General features: G+C 35.4%; 1 protein-coding gene across 1 annotated transcript in view; it reads right to left on the reverse strand.

Moving 5' to 3' along the window:
- Positions 1–20,082, reverse strand: part of LOC145291192 (lysophospholipid acyltransferase 5-like) — a 202,134-nt gene that overhangs the window by 85,430 nt on the left and 96,622 nt on the right. The window contains exon 2 of the mRNA XM_080136773.1: positions 5,512–5,619. Within this exon, the coding sequence (XP_079992899.1) occupies positions 5,512–5,619 (108 nt within the window). The remainder of the gene's footprint in view (positions 1–5,511; positions 5,620–20,082) is intronic.

The raw sequence follows: 20,082 nt of genomic DNA on the forward strand, positions 1-20,082 counted from the left end.
TTGAAGCTTTTTTAACACTAATGGGATGCCATCAGGGCCAGTTGCTTTACTGGAATCAAGGTTCTTGATTAGCTTGGCGACCTCATGCACAGATATTTGTATGTTACCTAGCTTGTTCTGTGTTATAGGAGGAAATATGGGGAGTTGATGGCCCTCGTCGCATAGGGTAGAATTAGCTGCAAAGTTCTTGGCAAATAGTTTGGCCTTGTCTGACGCTGACGAGATGACCTCTGGTCCATTGATAATGGTTGGGATAGAACGCACACTTCTGTTCAGGATCCTATTTGTTATTTGCCAAAACTGGTGGGAACCAAGCCGCTGATCAGCTACCTTGGATTTAACAGACTGGGCATATAGCTCTCTTGCATTTTTTATTACTCTTTTACAGTGGTTGCTGGCAGTCCTGAAAGCAGCTTTAGTCTCAGTGCATCTATTACGTTGGTAGCTATGGAAAAAGTGATTTCTGTGCACGATAGCAGCAGCACATTCTGGGGAGAACCATGGCTGGCTGTTAGGTTTTTGTTGGAATTTTTTAGATGGTATTAATTGGTCTATGCCTACAATTAACCATTCAGTCAGATCTGATACTACAGAGGACACTTCCTTTTTAAAAATGGAGTGCAGAGGTAAATCAGATATGAATGTACGGAAGCTATCCCAGTCACTCATAGAGTATAGGTATACAGTACGGTGGAGGGGTACGTCTGGGGGGGAGGCTTCTTACATTTCGTTTTTATCTTAATTGATACGACGGAGTGGTCGGAGGATCCTAGAGGAGAATGAATGGAACATGAACATAGCTCAGGGGAAGTTTAGAGAAAAAGGTCTAGGAGGCTTGCATATTGACCGGGTGTATCGGGCACACGGGTGGGTTCGCGAACAATCTGAGTGAGGTCATAAGTAATGGCAAAATCATGACAAAACCTCCCCTCATCATCTGTCTTATTTGAATGGGTCAGCCATTCCACGTTATGGACGTTGAAGTCACCACAGATGTGGATGTTAGCCGAGGGATGTGAAGACAGTATGTGGTCTATTTTCTCAGATATGCTCTTAAAGATAGTAACTCCACAGTTGTGGGGCCTATAGAGGGCAAATATAAATGCAGTGGTGTTAGCAAGTGCAACCCTGAAGCACATATAGGATAAATTAGGATCTTCTCTAGAGATATCCCTGTCACACGGGAAGCCATCCTTAATGTAGGCACATATTCCATGCTCATGGCGATCTTGGGTGTCAGATTTAGCTGTTAAATTAGAGTATCCGTTAATTATGAACTCATCTAGGGAAGTGGTCGGCCCTATTCCAGTTTCACTTAGAAATAATATGTCCGGTTTTGTCTCCTGTAATTGGGTTTCAACCTCTGGAAGGTTGGAACGTAGACCCCTGATGTTGGAGAAAGAGACCTGATAGTAGGGGTCTACGTTGGAAGATGGGGTTCTAGGTTTAATCGAGTTTTTATTCTGGAGATATTTCATGTTGAGGTTTTGAGATTTGTGGAATAGGTCGGCATACTTGGTTAGAGCAGTACAGAGAGGGAAAGTAAGAGAGAAAAAGACAGGAAATTTTTTTTTTTTTGTAGCACACGAAAAGGTAAAGCCGTAACAATTACCCACTAGTATGGCATCAAGAGGCCCCACCAGAGACTACTGCAGAGACTTTAAAAAATATTGGCAAAAAAACCGACCCCTCCCTGTAGAAAGTGCCCAGTTGAGGGTGAAGGAATTAATCTTTATAGCCAATTTTTTTTAACACCTTGATGGCTGTAATGGTCTAAAATAATTTTCTGTTGGGTTTCATCGATAACAATTCTTGACCCCTTCATGATGATACACCCATTGACAGTTCATCTCTAACCAGTATGACCGTATTGCTGGTGGTATCTCTTTAATGGAATCTAGACATTTTTGTAGTTGATCACATATCACATCAGCCTTGTTTCCTTTCTTATCTTCAAGTCCATCCGTCCATCCATCCATCGCCTTGAGCCCCTGGAGGGGCATAGGCCATTTACAACTTTGTAGATGCTTTTGTAGGTAGGAGTTTTTTTTCCAAGGCGTGGTTATTAAAAGTGTGAACAACTGAACAGACAAACAGGAGTGAATTACTAGGACCAATCCCTCCTTTGTGGTGGGGGTGGGGTATTTAATGCAATAAAATTCAAAGTTACATTATCCAAGAAAAACACTTTGATATAAAAAAAAAAAAAAAAAAATCTAAGGTGAAAAATAACATTAAATTTTATGAGAACAAGCCGTGCCTGCATGGTTCCCCTTCTGGTGCTGCATGCTAGAGGAAGACCTCCAGTCTGTAGTGGAATGGAGACAAAAATGGATGGTTACATTCAATGCTGCCAAGACTAAGCTTCTTTCTTTTAATAATTACAAGAAACCTTCTCAACCACTAATAGCAATGGATAAAGATACAGTACCTGAAAGTACTTTGTTCAAACGTTTTTGTTTTTTTTTGTTTTTTTATTCAATTTTCACCCCAAACAAGGCACAGTGCCACTTTGAAGCAGGGGGCTACTATTAGGGACTTAATTAGCGGGGTATTATGAAGGGAGATGAGTAGAAAGATGTTTGTTAACATTACACTTGAACTTCTGCATATCATTGCAGTTGGGAAAGCAGAATCCCGGAAGGGAGTTCCAAAGACCCGCAGTTCTGGGGAAGAAACTATTGGAGTAAAAGGCTTTCTTGCACCTAGGGATCTCTACTGTAAAGGGGTGAGACTTAGTAGTTTGTCAGGGGTAGTTACGTCGGGGAGGTACAAGTGTTTGCAGTTCGTCAGAGCATTCACCATTAAAGTATTTGTAGAACAGGCAGAGGGATGCAACATCTCGTCGATGGGACAGAGGCTGAAGCCTAGATGACAGTTTAGGCCCTATCAGGTTGGCGACTCTCTTGAACCCTGTCCAGGAGCAAGAGACAAGCAGCAGATGCACCAGCCCAGGTGTGACAACAGTACTCCATATATGGGCGAATGGTTGCCTTATAGAGGTATAGGATACTGTCAGGCGTAAGTAGTTTTCTAGCACGGTAGAGGGAGCCAACCTTCCTTGCAGCAGCCTTGGCAATGCTCTCAATGTATCTATTCCAGTTCATATTCCCTGTAAACGTTAGGCCGAGGAGTTTAAAAGAAGTACTTTCAGGCAATGTGTTCTTGGCGATTGCTATTGGTGGTAGAGAAGGTTTCTTGTAGTTATTGAAGGAAACAAGCTTAGTCTTAGCAGCATTGAATGTGACCAACCATTTTTGTCCCCATTCCACTACGGATTGGAGGTCATCCTCTAGAGTTTCTGCCATTTCCTTGGATATGTGTTCATTTGTTTTCCCCTCATATCTGTTATAGAGAGTGGTGTCATCGGCAAATATGCCCATCTCGGAAACAATTTTATCAGGGAGGTCATTTATGAATATCAGGAATAATAGAGGTCCAAGGATAGACCCTTGAGGTACTCTCGCATTTATGTCATACGGTTTGGATGTACGACCATCGAGGACAACTGTGATTTTTCTATTACTTAAGGATTTAATTACATTATGAATTCTTCCAGTGATTCCATATGATCTAATTTTCCTTAGAAGACCATCGTGCCATACCCTGTCAAAAGCCTTAGATATATCAAGGGCCACCGCTCTACCCTCCCCTGTTTTATCCAATGAACGGTATATACGTTCAGAAACTACAGTTAAGATATCTGCTGTTGAACGGGCTTGCCTGAATCCATATTGTTTTTCAGTCAGGAGTTTAGCAGCTGTTAGGTGCTGGACTAGGGCTTGATTAACTAAGGACTCAAATATTTTGGCGAAAAGCAGGAGGAGGCTAATGGGGCGATAATTTAGTGGGTCAATTCTTTCACCAGAATTCTTGAAGACTGGTACCACAGAGGCGGTTTTCCAGCAGTCGGGAAAACAAGATTCGTTAAGACATTTATTGTAAAGTTTGGACAGAACTGGAGCAACCTCAGCAGAGCATTTTTTTTAATAGCACAGCCGGGATGAGATCTGGTCCACATGCTTTTGAGGTGTCTAGGTTTTTTATAATAGCATGTACCTGAGAAGGGGTGATAATGTTCAGAGGGAACAGGAGTTGGAACAGATACATTGTGGGCATTGCCAAGGCTTCTGCAAATAAGGTGGTCTCTCGACCCTGCTATAAAGTTGCTTATGCCTGTAAAAGGTCACCATTCGCCAATGTATCGAGTATTGTTGCCACATTTGGGCTGGTGTATCTGCTGCTAGTTTCTCCCTCTAGACAGGGTTCAAAAGAGTCTCCAACCTAATAAGTCCCACAGCCAGCTAGGCTTCAGCCTCTGTCCTATCGACAAAATGTTGCATCCCTCTGCCCGTTTTACAAATTCTTTAATGGCAGGTGTTCTGCTGAACTACAAGCACTTGTTCACTTAACGTAAATATCCCCGTCAAGCAACAATGTCTCACTCCTACACATTAGAGATCCCCAGATGTCAGAAAGCTTTCTACTCTAATAGTTTCTTGCCCAGAACTGCTAGACTTTGGAATTCTCTTCCAAGTTCTTGCTTCCCAACTGTACTGACATGCAAAAGTTCAAGTGTAATGTGAACAGACTTCTTACATAGTATGCCTGCAGATTATGTTCCAGATAGTAGCCCCTTGCATCAAAGTGGCACTCTGCCTTGTTTAGGATGAAAATGCAATAAAATTTTCCAAAAATGTATATTTTGTAAATAGAAAAGTTTCTTTACAATTAATAGCACATCGTTACTAGCATGTTACTACTTCCATTATCTCATTAAAATGTTAATACCTATTTGCATGAAAAGCAATTTTAAGAAATAAATGAGCTAATATTTAATTTAAATACACAATGCTTTATTTTATAGTGAGAAAGAAGATTCTTCAGTTTTAGGTCAGTAAGGGAAAATGTCTTCTATTTTAACAATATTACTAGCTGAAATATTTTCAGAAAGAAACTGAAATGAAATACATATGTAAAAAGCAGTTAAAGAAAAGGCCAGGTAGAACAAAAAAATATTGATTTGTTAGATGGAATGCTATCAATGTCCAACTTTGAGATATAGACAGACTTAATTTTATACATTAAATAAACTAAAAGTTAAAAGGTGCTAATTCAGGAAAAAGACCGATAGAGAGAAGAATGCTGATAATATGACAAATGCAGGGAGAAAGAAACTGGCTACATATTGCCAGCTTTGTGTGCAAGCAAAGGGGAGGAAAAATATTAATGAAGCTGAAACATTTTTTTTTTTTTCAAAAAGGTTTTATTTTTTACTCTTGATTTCAATAAATATTTCATTAACAGTAAATAATAAATAATTGAGTGTGTATATATATCAACATTACATTTAGACGAGAAAAGCACACACACACGTCATTCTTTATAATTGTGTTAATATCAATAATTTAATGATAATATTCATGGAAATAATACATCTGATTTAAGAAAGACATTTCCTCTTAAAAATAAATGTTAAAAAAAAAGAAATAGGAGAAATAAAGGCCATACCAAAATTGAAGTATCCCATATACATTCCACAGAGGATGAAATAGACATGTTGTATTAACGGACTGCGGCCATATACTGCACTTCTGTAGATCAAAGCCAATGGATAACCTAGCAGGGGGAAAAAAAAAAAAATTATGATTACCAAATATGCTTATTTATAAAAGAAACAAAAGTAAAATGTTTGTAATAAGCAATTGCTAAGAAAATTTTTTTTTGTGCATTTTATACCAGAAAGTTTAAATTGATGCTTAAAGAATATTTTAAATAGGTTTGTTCCAATCCAGAGGGTTTTTCTTTCAAGTGAGTTGGATCTCCCTCCCCCCGCCCATCTTAAAATCCAACCTTGTGTTTAACTGCCTTGGTGGGGAGGCAAGTAAATAGGAACCTATAAATAAAAGTAAATATGTTTATCTGTATTTACTAAAGTTTTCAGAAAGTTTTACACATTGGTAAGATTTTGATGTTAGATAACCACTAAATTCGTAAGATCGACCACCTCAATTGCAGTTGTCTAACAAAGATTGTAAGTAAATGGCTAATCGATTGTACAGTGGATGTTGTTGAAATGTTGGGTAGGGGTGTAAACACAAAGTTCAATCCAGTAAAAAATTAGGACTTTTTTCCTTAGCACTTTGCCTGAAAAAGTAAAAGAAATTAACTTAACTTTGGTATGATGTTTGTAGAATTTTGAGATGAAGATTTATAAATATTTTTTGGCTTGTTCGGACTACTGTTCTCATCTTGGTTGTTTTTCTCACGTTTCGTTCGATGTAACCTCCGATCGTCCTCAGAATAGAATGATCTGATACCTTTTTTTTTTTTCAAATTAAATTTATTTTGGTTCTCATATCATTAATTAGCATGGTTGGAGCATCAGAAGAGACAACCTCAGTTTTATATAGCAATTCTTAAAACAGCACTTTAACATCCAGTTCAACAGGAACTGGAACTTTCTGTTTTTTTGTTTTTTTTTTATATATATCATTCTTCATTCAATTGAGACTATTTTAATTTTACTTGAACACATTTATGTTATGTCTGACTTTGCTCGACAACCCTTTACCCTTTCTGTCCTCGAATGTTTCCAAGAACATTTAAACAGAAAATAATTTTAAACTCAATGTACAACGAGGTAAGTAATATCATGTGAACTCAAATGAAATAAACTATAAAATGGAATTTTTAAAACCTTTCATGTTCTAATTAGATGACAACCAATGTCACATTCAATTCTCGGACACAGATGGTATACATACTAGTAGGGAAACGCAACATTGTCTGGGATTGAATGAGGATTAACAAGTGTTCAACTCTCCGATACTTTTATCATTGAAATTAGTGAAATCATTTTTCAATCAAATCAATTGATTGCCTGCTCTAGTTGGAGACCCACTGCAGCGTACTAGCAGGAAACTTCACATGCCTCTCACAGTACAATGTAATCTACATTGCACTGTTGAGAATCTGTTTTGGCTCGACTTAAAGTTTAAAATGCTAAAGTCAAGTATTATGGTTCAATTGTGCTCTAAAAGGAAATGTTCATTTCGAATGTGCCCGTCATAAAAGAATCTGCAGTTGATTTTATAGGTTGGACCTTTCTGCTTGTGCGATAAAAGTTCTCAAATGCACTAGTAATGTTAGGCTGGATAAAAGTTAACTTTGATGAAAATCGAACTTCTTGAATAGGATTTTTTGTAATTGACTTTCAATACAAAATCTATGCAAAAACACTCCCGGACACGACACATCAAATACCTTTTTGTGAAATTTACAAAATATTGGTCCAACCATTTCAGAGTTCATCAGGAACTAACTCACATAACTTCTTTTTATATATATATATATATATATATATATATATATATATATATATAGAGAGAGAGAGAGAGAGAGAGAGAGAGAGGGAATTAGACTAACAGTCTAAAGAGCAGAGATTATTTTAATGTATTAGTAAATGCATTAATACTATTAAAAGAAAACAGTGCTCGTTGTAATGTAGATATATAATAAGCTCGATAGGCATATATATAGGAGAAACGGTTATTAAAAAGTTGAACTTTACAATCAAAATCTAAAGAACTATTTTTGCATTTTGGATCAACTTGAGAGAATTTTCATGCAAGCTGAAATATGCGCAGTTTGTTTATATATATATATATATTTTATATCTAACATTTTTTTTACTTTTTTTGGCAATTTATGACTACAATAAATTGCGGTTTCCCTGAATGCCATAACTAGCAAACTCTAGCAGTGCTACAAATATAATTTGCTGATTTCTTTATGTCCTCTAATAAGAATAAGAATAGCATTCTTTGAATCTCCACGGAATACGGATTTTGTAAATTGCTTTTTGGAGTATTCAGTCGAACAATAAATTTTGATTGTAAAGTTCTTAGTTTTAATTTGCTTTCTTTTATAATAAGCTCTATTCTATTGTGTGTTGAGCTTTCTTATTCGGTTGGGATTAAATTATCTATATATAAATACTGTTATTTATATTAGTTTGAAGTTTACTATTGCATATATCAGGTAAACACTACATCCCTTTGATTTCATTAATTATATATATATATATATATATATATATTACACTTTTTTAATCATTGTCAAAACTGTCCTACTGGCGAAGGGTAAGGGTCGCCCATAACAAAAGAAAGCTTTAAAATCTACGTACAGTACAATTTTTTTAGCTTTGAAATAATATTCTTTATCGATTCTTTTATCATCATCAAATACTGCATTCAATGGGTCTTTTTTTGCTTTTAATACAACGATCAACATTAGTAAAAAGAATTGTGCAAAATGTTTAAATACAAAATGTTTTTATATGTTGTACATATTTATATGTAAAAAAATGAAAATCCTGTGAGTAATTGTTTTTCTTGCTCATACCACATAACATAAAACTTGTCTGCATTACCTGAAAACAAGAGCAACCCCAAATAAACCTCATTACTCAAGAAGAGGCCACACAGTAAAAAATATAAAGTGTAATATAAGGCATGAACCGCGCTGAAATTCAGTCTAGACAGTTTCCTGATCAAAAAAAAAAGTTACTGATCTTCCCGAGAGAAAATAGGTACCTTCTCAAAAGATACTCGTGCAAGAAGTGTAGAATGAACCAAGAGTTGCACAGTCACTAATCGCACTTCTGTGGCAAGGAGAACCCAAGATAGATCAAAGTAATGCTGAGTTAGGTAGAGAAAGATTGGTTATTTCAAGGCTATTCATTTTTTTAACCTGTTTTACTGCAAATAAATTGAACTATTATATTAAAAAAAAAAAGCAATGTGGTAACATTTTTCAAAATGCAGAAAGAAAGAAAGTGTATGCGAATGTGTGAGAGAGGGGAGTATTAGAGTCAATGATTAGTCTACAGTCAAATACACAATTTGCTTTTGATGGTTTTTACAATACATTGCCAGTATATTTATTAGAATCCATCCTGCGTTTGGCAGTTTTCAATTCTCAATGAGTTTTTTGTCAGCATTCCCAAATACTTGCACAATTTACTCTCAGTTCATACAAGACTAAAGAAATCAATAAACGGAAATAAACATGGGGAGCTTATTCATAGAAAGTTTAGAAAGAAAAGGTGAATGAAATGCTCCATAAAATGTTACTTTAGCCTTTTTTAGGGTTAGGATTATTTCTTTCATCTATGATTTGTTTTTGTTTTTTTTGCTTACTTTTAGATTCAAATGTTGCAATTGATTTATCTTATGCCCTATCTTCCATATCTGTTAAGTATTAAAGGATGCATACAGGATCAGCTTTGAGGAAATGATCTGATAAATTGTTGAATGTCCAAAAATAGAATTAAAATCCATTGATAATCTATTAGAGATCTATAAAGTAAAGACTATCACATAAAATTGCAGGCTCAATACCACAAGGTTGAAAAGGTACACAGCTGAAACGTATGCACACACCTTATATATAAAGTTTCCCCTGCATAAATGACCAGAATAGCTTTCTGATCAAAGGGCAGAAAAAAAAATTATTTAATTAATTTAAGAAAAATATTGATTTATGTTCTGACTAAAAGGTTTTTCATTTTCAATTTTCTTTTATTTTTGTTTATTTATTTTTTAGTCTGACTGCCCTTGTGACAATCGGCTTCTGGTTCCTGTAGGGGCAACACTATATACCAAGAGGCTCTCACTATCCAGCTCCCATTTCTCACCTCTCGGGAGCTGGTCCCCTTTTCCCTTCCGCACATTAAAAAACGGCCTCATGCCTAATTTGCTCTTGTGGGGAAGAAAATAAATACAGCCTTGACAGATTTTTATTTGCATGTAATGCTAAGGAGAGGAGATATCTCTCTGCAAGAAGTCCTCTTCCTACTCAAATCACTAATAATTATATACATATATACTAAGGCACCTCCCCCATCATTGGGAACAATCAGAGTATCCCATGCAACACCAATCCCAACAAACAGACCTTCCCTACAACACACCCCGACAACACAACCCTATACAACAATGCATGTATCCTCAACAGCAACACCAATTCCAACTGAAACACAACTATCCAACACAAACAACATAACGACAACCCATTCAATCATTTATCACTGAACCCTCACAATATTATACACAACTCATTTTACAAGGAGACATCACATCACCCTAAAACACACCACTCCTCGAAACAAACAACCCCCACCATTTTTTAGGAAGCCCCCAGGGAACAACAATTCCAGGTTAGAAAAAATTAGACCCAAAATCATCAATTTATCCACATACTCCTTATCAAAAAACGAAATGGAAATACTGAAGCTGGGCCTCAAATTCTGCCCCACCCCTAAAAGCAATATAGCGGAACTAAAAAAGGAGCTTAAAGAATTCGAACGGAAATTTAGACTAATAGAAACACTAGATAACAAAGGGGACAAAGATGATTCTTTAGTAAAAAACAAATCAACATATTTCCCTAATAAACAGAACAACACAAAAGAACTAAACAGCTACTTCGAAAATCTCTGGAACCTTAACCTCCAAAAAAAACACAAAACCACAAGCAACCTCACACATAAGCAAAAACAAGCACTCAAAAAGATCCGTAATAATAATGACATAGTAATAAAAGAAGCAGACAAAGGCAGTGCCGTAGTAATCATGGACAGAACGTATTATGAAACAAAAATTACAGAATTACTGGATGACAAACACTACTATAAACCCATTAGTACCAACATAGATAACACCACCATCTCAAAAATCACAAAACTTTGCATAACACACAACAAAATATTAAAAAAGAAAGAAAAGGACTTCCTCAAAAATTTCATTACAAAGACCAACAACTTCTACAGACTGCCTAAAATACACAAATCTGGCGCAATAAAACTTGCCATCGATACACAAAACTCAGAATATATTAGCGCTCCAAACCCTAGCGACCTTACATTTAGACCCATTGTAGCAGGACCAGCCTGTCCGACAAGCAGACTTAGCAACTTAATAGACATCTTATTACAACCTTTCACAGATCAAGATAAGAGCTACATAAGGGACGACATCCATTTTCTTACTACCTTACCACATACAGTAGAAAACGGGACACTATTAGTTACATTTGACGTTAGCAGTTTATATAGTAATATACCCCATGAATTAGGAAAAGAAGCAATAATATTTTGGATCAACAGACACGCACAAACACTACATCCCAGATTCACAAAGCAATTCATTATCAATAGTATAGACATAATTCTAAATAATAATTCCTTCGAATTCAACAATACCAACTACATCCAAACACTAGGTACAGCAATGGGAACAAAAATGGCACCGACTTACGCAACCTTTACATTAGCCTACCTAGAAGAAACCTTATATAAAAAAATAGAACAAAAATTTGGCCACAGCACTAAAATACTGTTTGTAGAATTATGGAAAAGGTACTTAGATGACTGCTTCATCCTATGGAAACCCACATGGGGGGACATCACAGACTTACACACCATACTCCAGAACCTACACCCAAAAATTAAATTCACCATAGAACAAAGCTCTACAGAATTTACCTTTCCTAGATATACTGATAAAGATTAAAGACAATAACATTATCACAGACATTTACCGCAAACCTACAGACACCCAACAATACCTACACTTTAAAAGTCACCACCCTAAAAGCTGCATAAAATCAATTCCCTACACCCTAGCACATAGAATCTGCACCATAATCACGGACAATAACCTTCGGAAAATCCGACTCAAGGAACTACGAATAAATTTAAGAAAAAGAAAATACCCATCACAGCTTATAGACAAAGGGATCCAACTTGCGACAAATATACCAGTAGAAGATTTGAGAACCCCTAAAGAACGAAACAAAGAACAAATCCTAACATACGTCTCCACACACAACACAAACAACCCAGAGCTTTTCACAGAAATAACAAAAAACCTCGTCCTACTTAACCAAAACAGCAAACTAAACAACTTCCTTAAAACAACAAATATAATAAAAAGCAAACGCCAACCCAAAAACCTAAAACGCATTCTTACCTCATCCAAACTCAATCAAGACGCAACAAAAGGAGTCACAAAATGCAACAAACGATGTGGAGTCTGCAACATAATATTAGAGGGAAACACATACACATTTACGAACCCCATACAAACATTCAAAATTTAAAAAAAAACTAGATTGCACCTCAAAAAACGTGATCTATGTAATAAAATGTCCAGCATGCGATAAATCCTACATAGGCGCTACAAAAAACCTTAGTAATAGAGTAGCCCTACACCGATCCAACATCAAAATCGCGGAAAATAGACACCTGCATGTATCACAGCATATACACACATGCAGTGGAGGCAGATTCGAGATAATGCCCATCTTCCAAACTGACAACTACTTCTACTTGCTAACACAAGAAAAAAAACTTCATAGCAAAGTTTAACCCCGCCTTAAACATCTCTCCATAATTATACACATAGATAGGCAGAACACAAAGTACGCTTGCACGCATGCATACTGGGGTAAATGTGCACCCTCACACACGAAACAACAAAAAAAAAAACAAAAAAAAAAGCACAATAAAGCACGCGCACACTTTCGCGGGTGCGCGCGTCCATACCCAGTACAGTACCATTTCTCTAAACTAAACAAACAATTAGAAATTATACATATGTATGTGTATGTACGCGTGTGTGTGTGTACACATATGATTGTGTGTGTGTGTGTGTATGTATGTCATCTGTTATCTATGCTGCATCCTGTTTGTGTGTATACGTGCACTTATGTTTGGGTGACCGAATCCATGTATACATATTTGCTTGGATTAGAAAGGAAACTTCAACCAATATATACATAAGGTGGGATGTATGAATATGTATGTGTATGTGCAATTGTAAGTGCATGTGCCCATATATATATATATATATATATGGGTGGATGAATGTATACACATCCGTATGTATGTGTGTGTATGTATATACATATGTATGCACATGTATGAGTGGGTAAATGTGTTCGTGTGGATGTGGATATATGCGTATGTGTGAATCCCTGCATATGTCTGTGTGTGTGCATGTGTGTGTATGTGTATATGCCTACATAGCATGTGGATGTTTGTGAGTGTATATGCACATACATATATGTGTGTGTGTATGTGTGTGTATATACATCTCCCCCTACCTATTCATCTTGTGTGTGTGTGTGTGTGTGTGTGGATGCGTGTACGTATGTCTGAATGATTAAGCGCATATATACATGCGTGTCTTGGTTGGAAAAAAAAAAGTGTATATATGTGTGTGTGTGTGTATATATATATATATATATATATATATATATATATATATAAATAAAAAAATAAAAATAATTGTTAGCGGTGGATGTGTGCGAGTACCTGTGTGAGTGTGTAGGTGGGTATGTGTATATATGTATGCTCCTACATATATTTCTATGTATGTGCGTGTGTGTATGTGTGTGTACCTGCAAGCGTGTGTACATGTACATGAATGTATATGTATGCGTGTGTGATTGTGTGTGAGTGTGTGCTATACATGGGGAAAGAAAGTCTTTAAAAAGAATCCTAAAAAAACCCATAAAAACCTTCACCAAATGAACCAAAAGACACTCTTTGAATATAACTTTGACCGGACACTTTGAACACTTACAGTTGGAGACAGAATGTCTGAGGTCAGACATCACTCTGAAAAACACATTTAATATCAGTGGAGGTAACTCTACAAACTCCCATTTAAAAGAACAACTTTCTACGACAACATCTGAAGAGAGCACACCCTAAGCTCGAAACGCGTTATAAAAATATTTTAAAATAAAAATATGATGAAAACCTTTTAAGAAAAACCCACAATTGTTGATGGCTACACTCTTAAATATACATTTTTTCTCTCGTTGGAACTACACAACCATCACTTTAAATATATATATATATATATATATATATATATATATATGAGAGAGAGAGAGAGAATGCACAACTGCCCCTCTGGACTAACGTAACGTAGGTTTGCAACAATAGATGCCACATACAAATTCAATACATCTACCCTAACAAACACCATCTTATGTAGCTTACAACCACCATTTCTGCCACATTCACTTGCGATAATAAAATGCTACATTACATCAGATGAGCAACACCATTACAATCACCGCATCTAGAGAGGAAGGAGTTCCTATTTTTCTCTTGATATTCAGTAATCTCACTGCTACCAGTTAATCAACAAAATACTCAAATATTTAGCAGCAATTATTATCCAAAAATTGGTGATTTAAAAAAAGAGTTTCATTTCTGTTATCGTTGAACAATAAAAACATTTTATTATTGTGGCTGGGCAGTACTTGTTTTTTTAACAGAATAAAAGCATTAAAATATATTACAACGCAAAACTTATCCAGGTAGATAAAAGAGTAACTTATCTTGCCTTTGACACTTTATTTTATTTGTTGGTTTCTCTTAACAGAACTCCCCAAAACAGTGAATTGTTACTTTTAATTATTTTGAATGCACTTTTTTTCTTTTACAAAATACTTTTCCAATTTATTTTTTGGGGGGTTAGTTTAGCAGCAAGTATTAGGTAAAAAAATAATTAAAACTAAGTATTGGAGTAATTAACAAAAAAAAAAAAAAAAAAAAAAAAAAAAAAAAAGAATTTAGTTTCATGTTCTCGTTTTTAAATCAACTTTCGCTTCTTAATACAACTTTGAAACAAACTTTTTAGTTTCGGAGGCGGGTAAGGACTGTCAACATTACCATTAGAATTTATCACAAAATAAGTAAAATAAACATTAACAAAATACGAAAGTGTATTTTTTTATATTTTATCACGACGACCACATCAAAATATAATCAAACTTACAGTTTAATCCTAACCATTCACTGGACAAAGCAGGGGAGGGCAGAGCGGTAGCTCTAGATATATCTAAGGCTTTTGACAGGGTATGGCATGAGGGTCTCCTCAGGAAAATTAGATCATACAGTATCACTGGTAGAATACTTAACATAATTAAATCCTTCTTGGATAAGAGAAAAATCCAGGTTGTCCTCGACGGTCGTACATCTAAACAATATGATATAAATGCGGGGCTGCCTCAGGGTTCTATCTTTGGACCTCTATTGTTCCTGATATTCACAAATGACCTCCCCGACAAAATTGCCTCTGAGATGGGTATATATGCTGATGACACTACACTCTATGGCAGGCACGACAGGAAGACGAATGAACACATTTCTAAAGAAATGGCAGAAACACTAGAGGAAGACCTCCAATCTGTGATGGAATGGGGACAAAAGTGGTTGGTCGCGTTCAATGCTGCCAAGACTAAACTAGTTTCATTCAATAATTACAAGAAACCCTCTACCACCTATAGCAATGGCCAATGACTATCAGAGTACATTTTTCAAACTCCTTGGCCTAACGTTCACAGGAAACACGAGTTGGAAAAATTACATTGAAGGCATTGCCAGGGCCGCTGCAAGAAAGGTGGGCTCTCTTTACCGTGCTAGACAACTACTAACACCCGAAAGTATCCTGTACCTCTATAAGGTCACCATTCGCGCATGTATGGAGTATTGCTGTCACATCTGGGCTGGTGCATCTGCTACTAGTCTCTCGCTCCTTGACAAGGTTCAAAAGAGAGTTGCAAACCTGATAGGCCCTGAACTGGCATCTAAGCTTCAGCCTCTGTCCTATCGACGAAATGTTGCATCCCTCTGCTTTTTCTACAAGTATTTTAGTGGTGAATGCTCTGACGAACTGCAATCACTTGTGTCCCCACGACGTGAGCACCCTCGACAAACCCGACAGGCTGCTAAATCACACCCCCACACTGTAGAGATTCCTAGATGTAAAAGATCTTTTTACTCCAATAGTTTCTTCCCCAGAACCGCTAGACTCTGAAATTCCATTCCAGGTCCCTGCTTCCCCAACAGTACTGACGTGCAGAAGTTCAAGTGTAACGTGAACCGACATCTTGCTACCCAAATCCCTACATAGTACCCCAGTAGTTGTTGACCCTGATAGTAGCCCCCTACACCAAAGTGGCAATTTGCCTTGTTTGGAGTGAAAATGTAATAATAAAAAAAAAAATTTAAAAAAATAAATAAATAAATAAAATAAAATAAAAATAAAATACTTAAAACAAGGAACAATTAACAGAATAAGTGTATTTTTTATTACATCACGATGACGCCGACCACAACAAAACTAACACGTGACTAAATTAAAAACGTTATCTCCCGATTAGTTGTGTTTTCTTTTAATTCTTCCTATTTACTTGCCTCACTACCAGGGAAGAGTTAGACACAAGGTCGGTTTTTAATTTGGGGAAATCCAGCTTCACAAAAAGGGCACTCTGGATAGGAACAAAAATAAAAATTGCCTCCGTCTAGAAGGATTTTTCCTCCACTGACCAAGGTCAGAAGAGGTAAAGTGCAATATCAGAAGAGATACTACATTGCTCTCTAGGTTTATCGGAATTTTGGGGGAATTTTTGAAACCCCTAACACAAAACTGCGAATAAAATAAAAAAACTCGTAATTTCTCTTTTAAAAGCGAGTTGTTTATTTTCTTTATGGATCATACTTCCAAAATAAACTATTAAAGTTGTATGTAAAGTAATAGAAATATTTTTTTATTTTTTAAAAACAGTAATGAAATCAATTGAATTTTACGAGTTAAGTAATTTTCAATTTTTTAACTTTAAAAATCTATCAAAATTTTTCTACCGATTCAATTTTTACGATATTTTCAGGGTCAATGGGAAATTTTATGCTCTTTCCGATAAACCGAATAGACAAACGTTTTTTTTTTAAATTCACGCCCTCCCATTTTGAAATGTCTATTAAAAAGTAAATAATTTACTCAAAGCTTTATATATCACAAATTAAAGATAAAAGATCAATAAATAATATATTCAAATTTAAAACAAAAAAGAAAAGTGTTTTTTTAGAAATTTACCTGTAAAGTCCAAAGTTTGAAACTTTTTTTTTTTTTTTTGTTATTTTAAAATGAAACCTTGGTCCTTGCTCCTTTAATTGGGGGGGAAAAAAAAGGGGGGGTTTGAATTACATTTTTTGAGTAGTTATAAGCTTAGAAAAACAGAGGGTCGAATTATTCATATATTTCATGCATTCGTAAAGTCAGTTTCTGATACACCTAATTGATCTCAGCCTCAATATTTCTTTTCTTAAATTTCTGTTTTTTTTTTTTGGGGGGGGGGGATAAAAGATACCAAGATTTGAAAGATATACACTTCAATATATATATATATATATGAAATGTGTCCGTACATTGCCACAGTACATTCATTTTGACCACGGGCGCCAGTGCCTGTAATTATAATAGGTGGGCAGTGGGTCTAACAACCTTAATTTTTTTTTTTTTTGTGGGGTGGGCCTACTTCCACCAGGCAATGCTGGTACACGGATTCTGCTATATATATATTATATATATATATATATATATATATACACACACACTAGCAGTTCAGCCCAGCTTTGCTCACCGCCATATGTGCTGTTCATAACTTTATGTGCATATATATATATTAAAAAATTTGACTCGTGTCCAGGAATTGACATAAGGGGCAGTGATACATCTAAAATTTCAAGTGTTTAAACCCAAAATTGGCAGAGGAGTTTGGTAGAGTCTGCAAAGATCAACTCTTTCAACTTTGACCTTTAGTCAGCCAAATATTCAACCAAAAACAGATTAAAAAGCTTGCTGCATGTCTGAATACCCTTTATGTAAAATTTCAAATGTTTAGACCCAAAATTTGCTGAATAATTTGCTAGAGACCGCAAAGGTAAAATCTTTTGAACTTTGATCCCTAGGTAGCCAAATTTTCAGCCAAAACTTATTAAAAAGCTTGCCCTATGTCTGAATACACTTTATGTAAAATAATGTTTAGACCAAAAATTGGCCGAGAGATCAAAATTGTTTTTAACTGACCCCGATTTTGGCCCCTTAACATTTGTTTTGGGCTCAAATAAAATTAAAAATTTTAATCCATGTCCAAGGGACCTACATCCAAAATTTCAAGTGTTTAGACCCAAAATTGGCGGAGTTTGGTAGAGTTTTCAAAGATCAAAATCATTGAACTGACCCCTTGAAAGCCAAATGTCTGGCCGAAAACAGACTAAAAAGATTTTCCCAAATCTCAATGCCCCTTATGTCAAATCTCGAATCTAGACTGAAAATTGACAGTAATTTTGTAGGGAAATGTACACACACACATATATATATATATATATATATATATATATATTCGGTTTTTAGAAATTGACGTTCAAACTAACCAATCTCTGGCTATGTCTTTATCCCTCTTATAAGTCCATTTTTATCACTTCTTTCATGTTTTCCTTGTTATTCTGTTAACCTATTTTACTAACTCAATTTTCCACATGTAACTCAACTTATTCTTTCGATGCAACCAAATTAAAAAAGTCTTCTGTTCTGTACACATCTTTATATAGGATCCTAATGTAATCTTCCTCAGAGGTCACTATTTCAAAGATTTACACATTCATAGTATCATCTCATTATCTTTCTTACTGCAACACATGTCTAACTTTCACTCTGCATACACATGCCTGATAGACTTTTCCTTTGTTCAATAGTAATAACACACTGCAGGTTAGTAATATCAGAAGTTTCTTGAACTTACTGCATCTGCTTCTTATTTTTTTCATTGAAATTAGCATCTGCTTTTGCACGTGTTCCAATACCATCACTAAAGTAACAAAACTTCTGAACAACATCAATAACTTTTTCATCCAAATATACTTTCTCCACATTTAGAGTTCTCATTTGTCGCCATCATCTTACACTTCTTGCATACAAACTAATTATCTTCTCTTAACCTAATAATAATTCCATTGAATTTCTTGTGTAACTAATGTTTACAAGTTCCACAAAAAGATTGAGTTGCATCATATTTCCTTTTAACAAATTGAGAGCGAGAACTTTCCTCTTTTGGAGGCTTTCCAACACCACAACGAATGGTCATCACTTTGATCTTGATAACATGCACTCTAAGACCTGTATTTTCCATAGCATTCCTCAAACTCTTTGCCTAAATAGGTTTCAATAGGCAAGTTCTAAATCAGTATTCAGCACCTCTTTCGAACAACTTTTACAAAATTCCCTAGACAATACTTCTAAGACACAAATAAAAAAAAACAATTCAATACAGATCTCGAGGCATTCCTACTTTAATATTAAAACTATCACCAAACATGCATGCTGCTAATTCTAAATGTAAAATATAAAATTTACAAACTTATATCTAGATTTAAATTCACTAGTTTATCTGGTTATTCTTATTAGCATATATAAAGTCAGCTGAAAATCCTGTATGGTTGTCAAAAATGCTGATACTTCAATAGCATACACATCTATTAAAACAATAAGATTACATTGATTTGGGCATAGTTTAACATTTTGTCAAATTATTTTTATATTGGTCTTTATTTAAATATGTGTGGAGTCATATTTTAATCAGTAGGTTTCAAGTTCAAAGTTGACTCAACTGTAATAGTACAAGCAGCTTTTCAATGATAAAGATGTTTCTGAAAGATTTTTCTTTTACAAAATATCAACTTCAGTGAGCTTGTACTTCAAATTGGTTGGGAAGTAGGACGGGTGTGTGACTTTTTCTCTAACTTTCATTTAAATGGATTTACAGATTGGAATAGCAGAATTTTATTATTGGGGGGGGGGGAATAAGACAACTAAAACAGAATGCAAGATAATTCCTTCTGAAAAAAATTAATCCTGAGAAATTTCTGTTTTGTATTACATCTCCACCCCTTGGGATTATTCATTGCCTATTTTCAGAACAACTGCATTGTAAGTCTGCTTCATAAAAAAAAAAAAAAAAACACTAAAAGGAAAAAGAAAATCGGCCAAAGAGAAAAAATAACGAATCTCAATTCGGCTGATTAGCAGCCAAAATAGTCGGGTAAAGATATTGTTCCAACCATTGTTCCCGTAAATCTACAAAGACTGCTTTAATTAATTTTTCTTTCATCAATTGCTGGAAATATGACTGAAGAATGGCTGTATCTTGATTAATTAC

The sequence above is a fragment of the Euprymna scolopes genome, chromosome 2, assembly GCF_053919585.1.
Source record: "Euprymna scolopes isolate OS-2025 chromosome 2, ASM5391958v1, whole genome shotgun sequence".
Taxonomy (NCBI): domain Eukaryota; kingdom Metazoa; phylum Mollusca; class Cephalopoda; order Sepiida; family Sepiolidae; genus Euprymna; species Euprymna scolopes.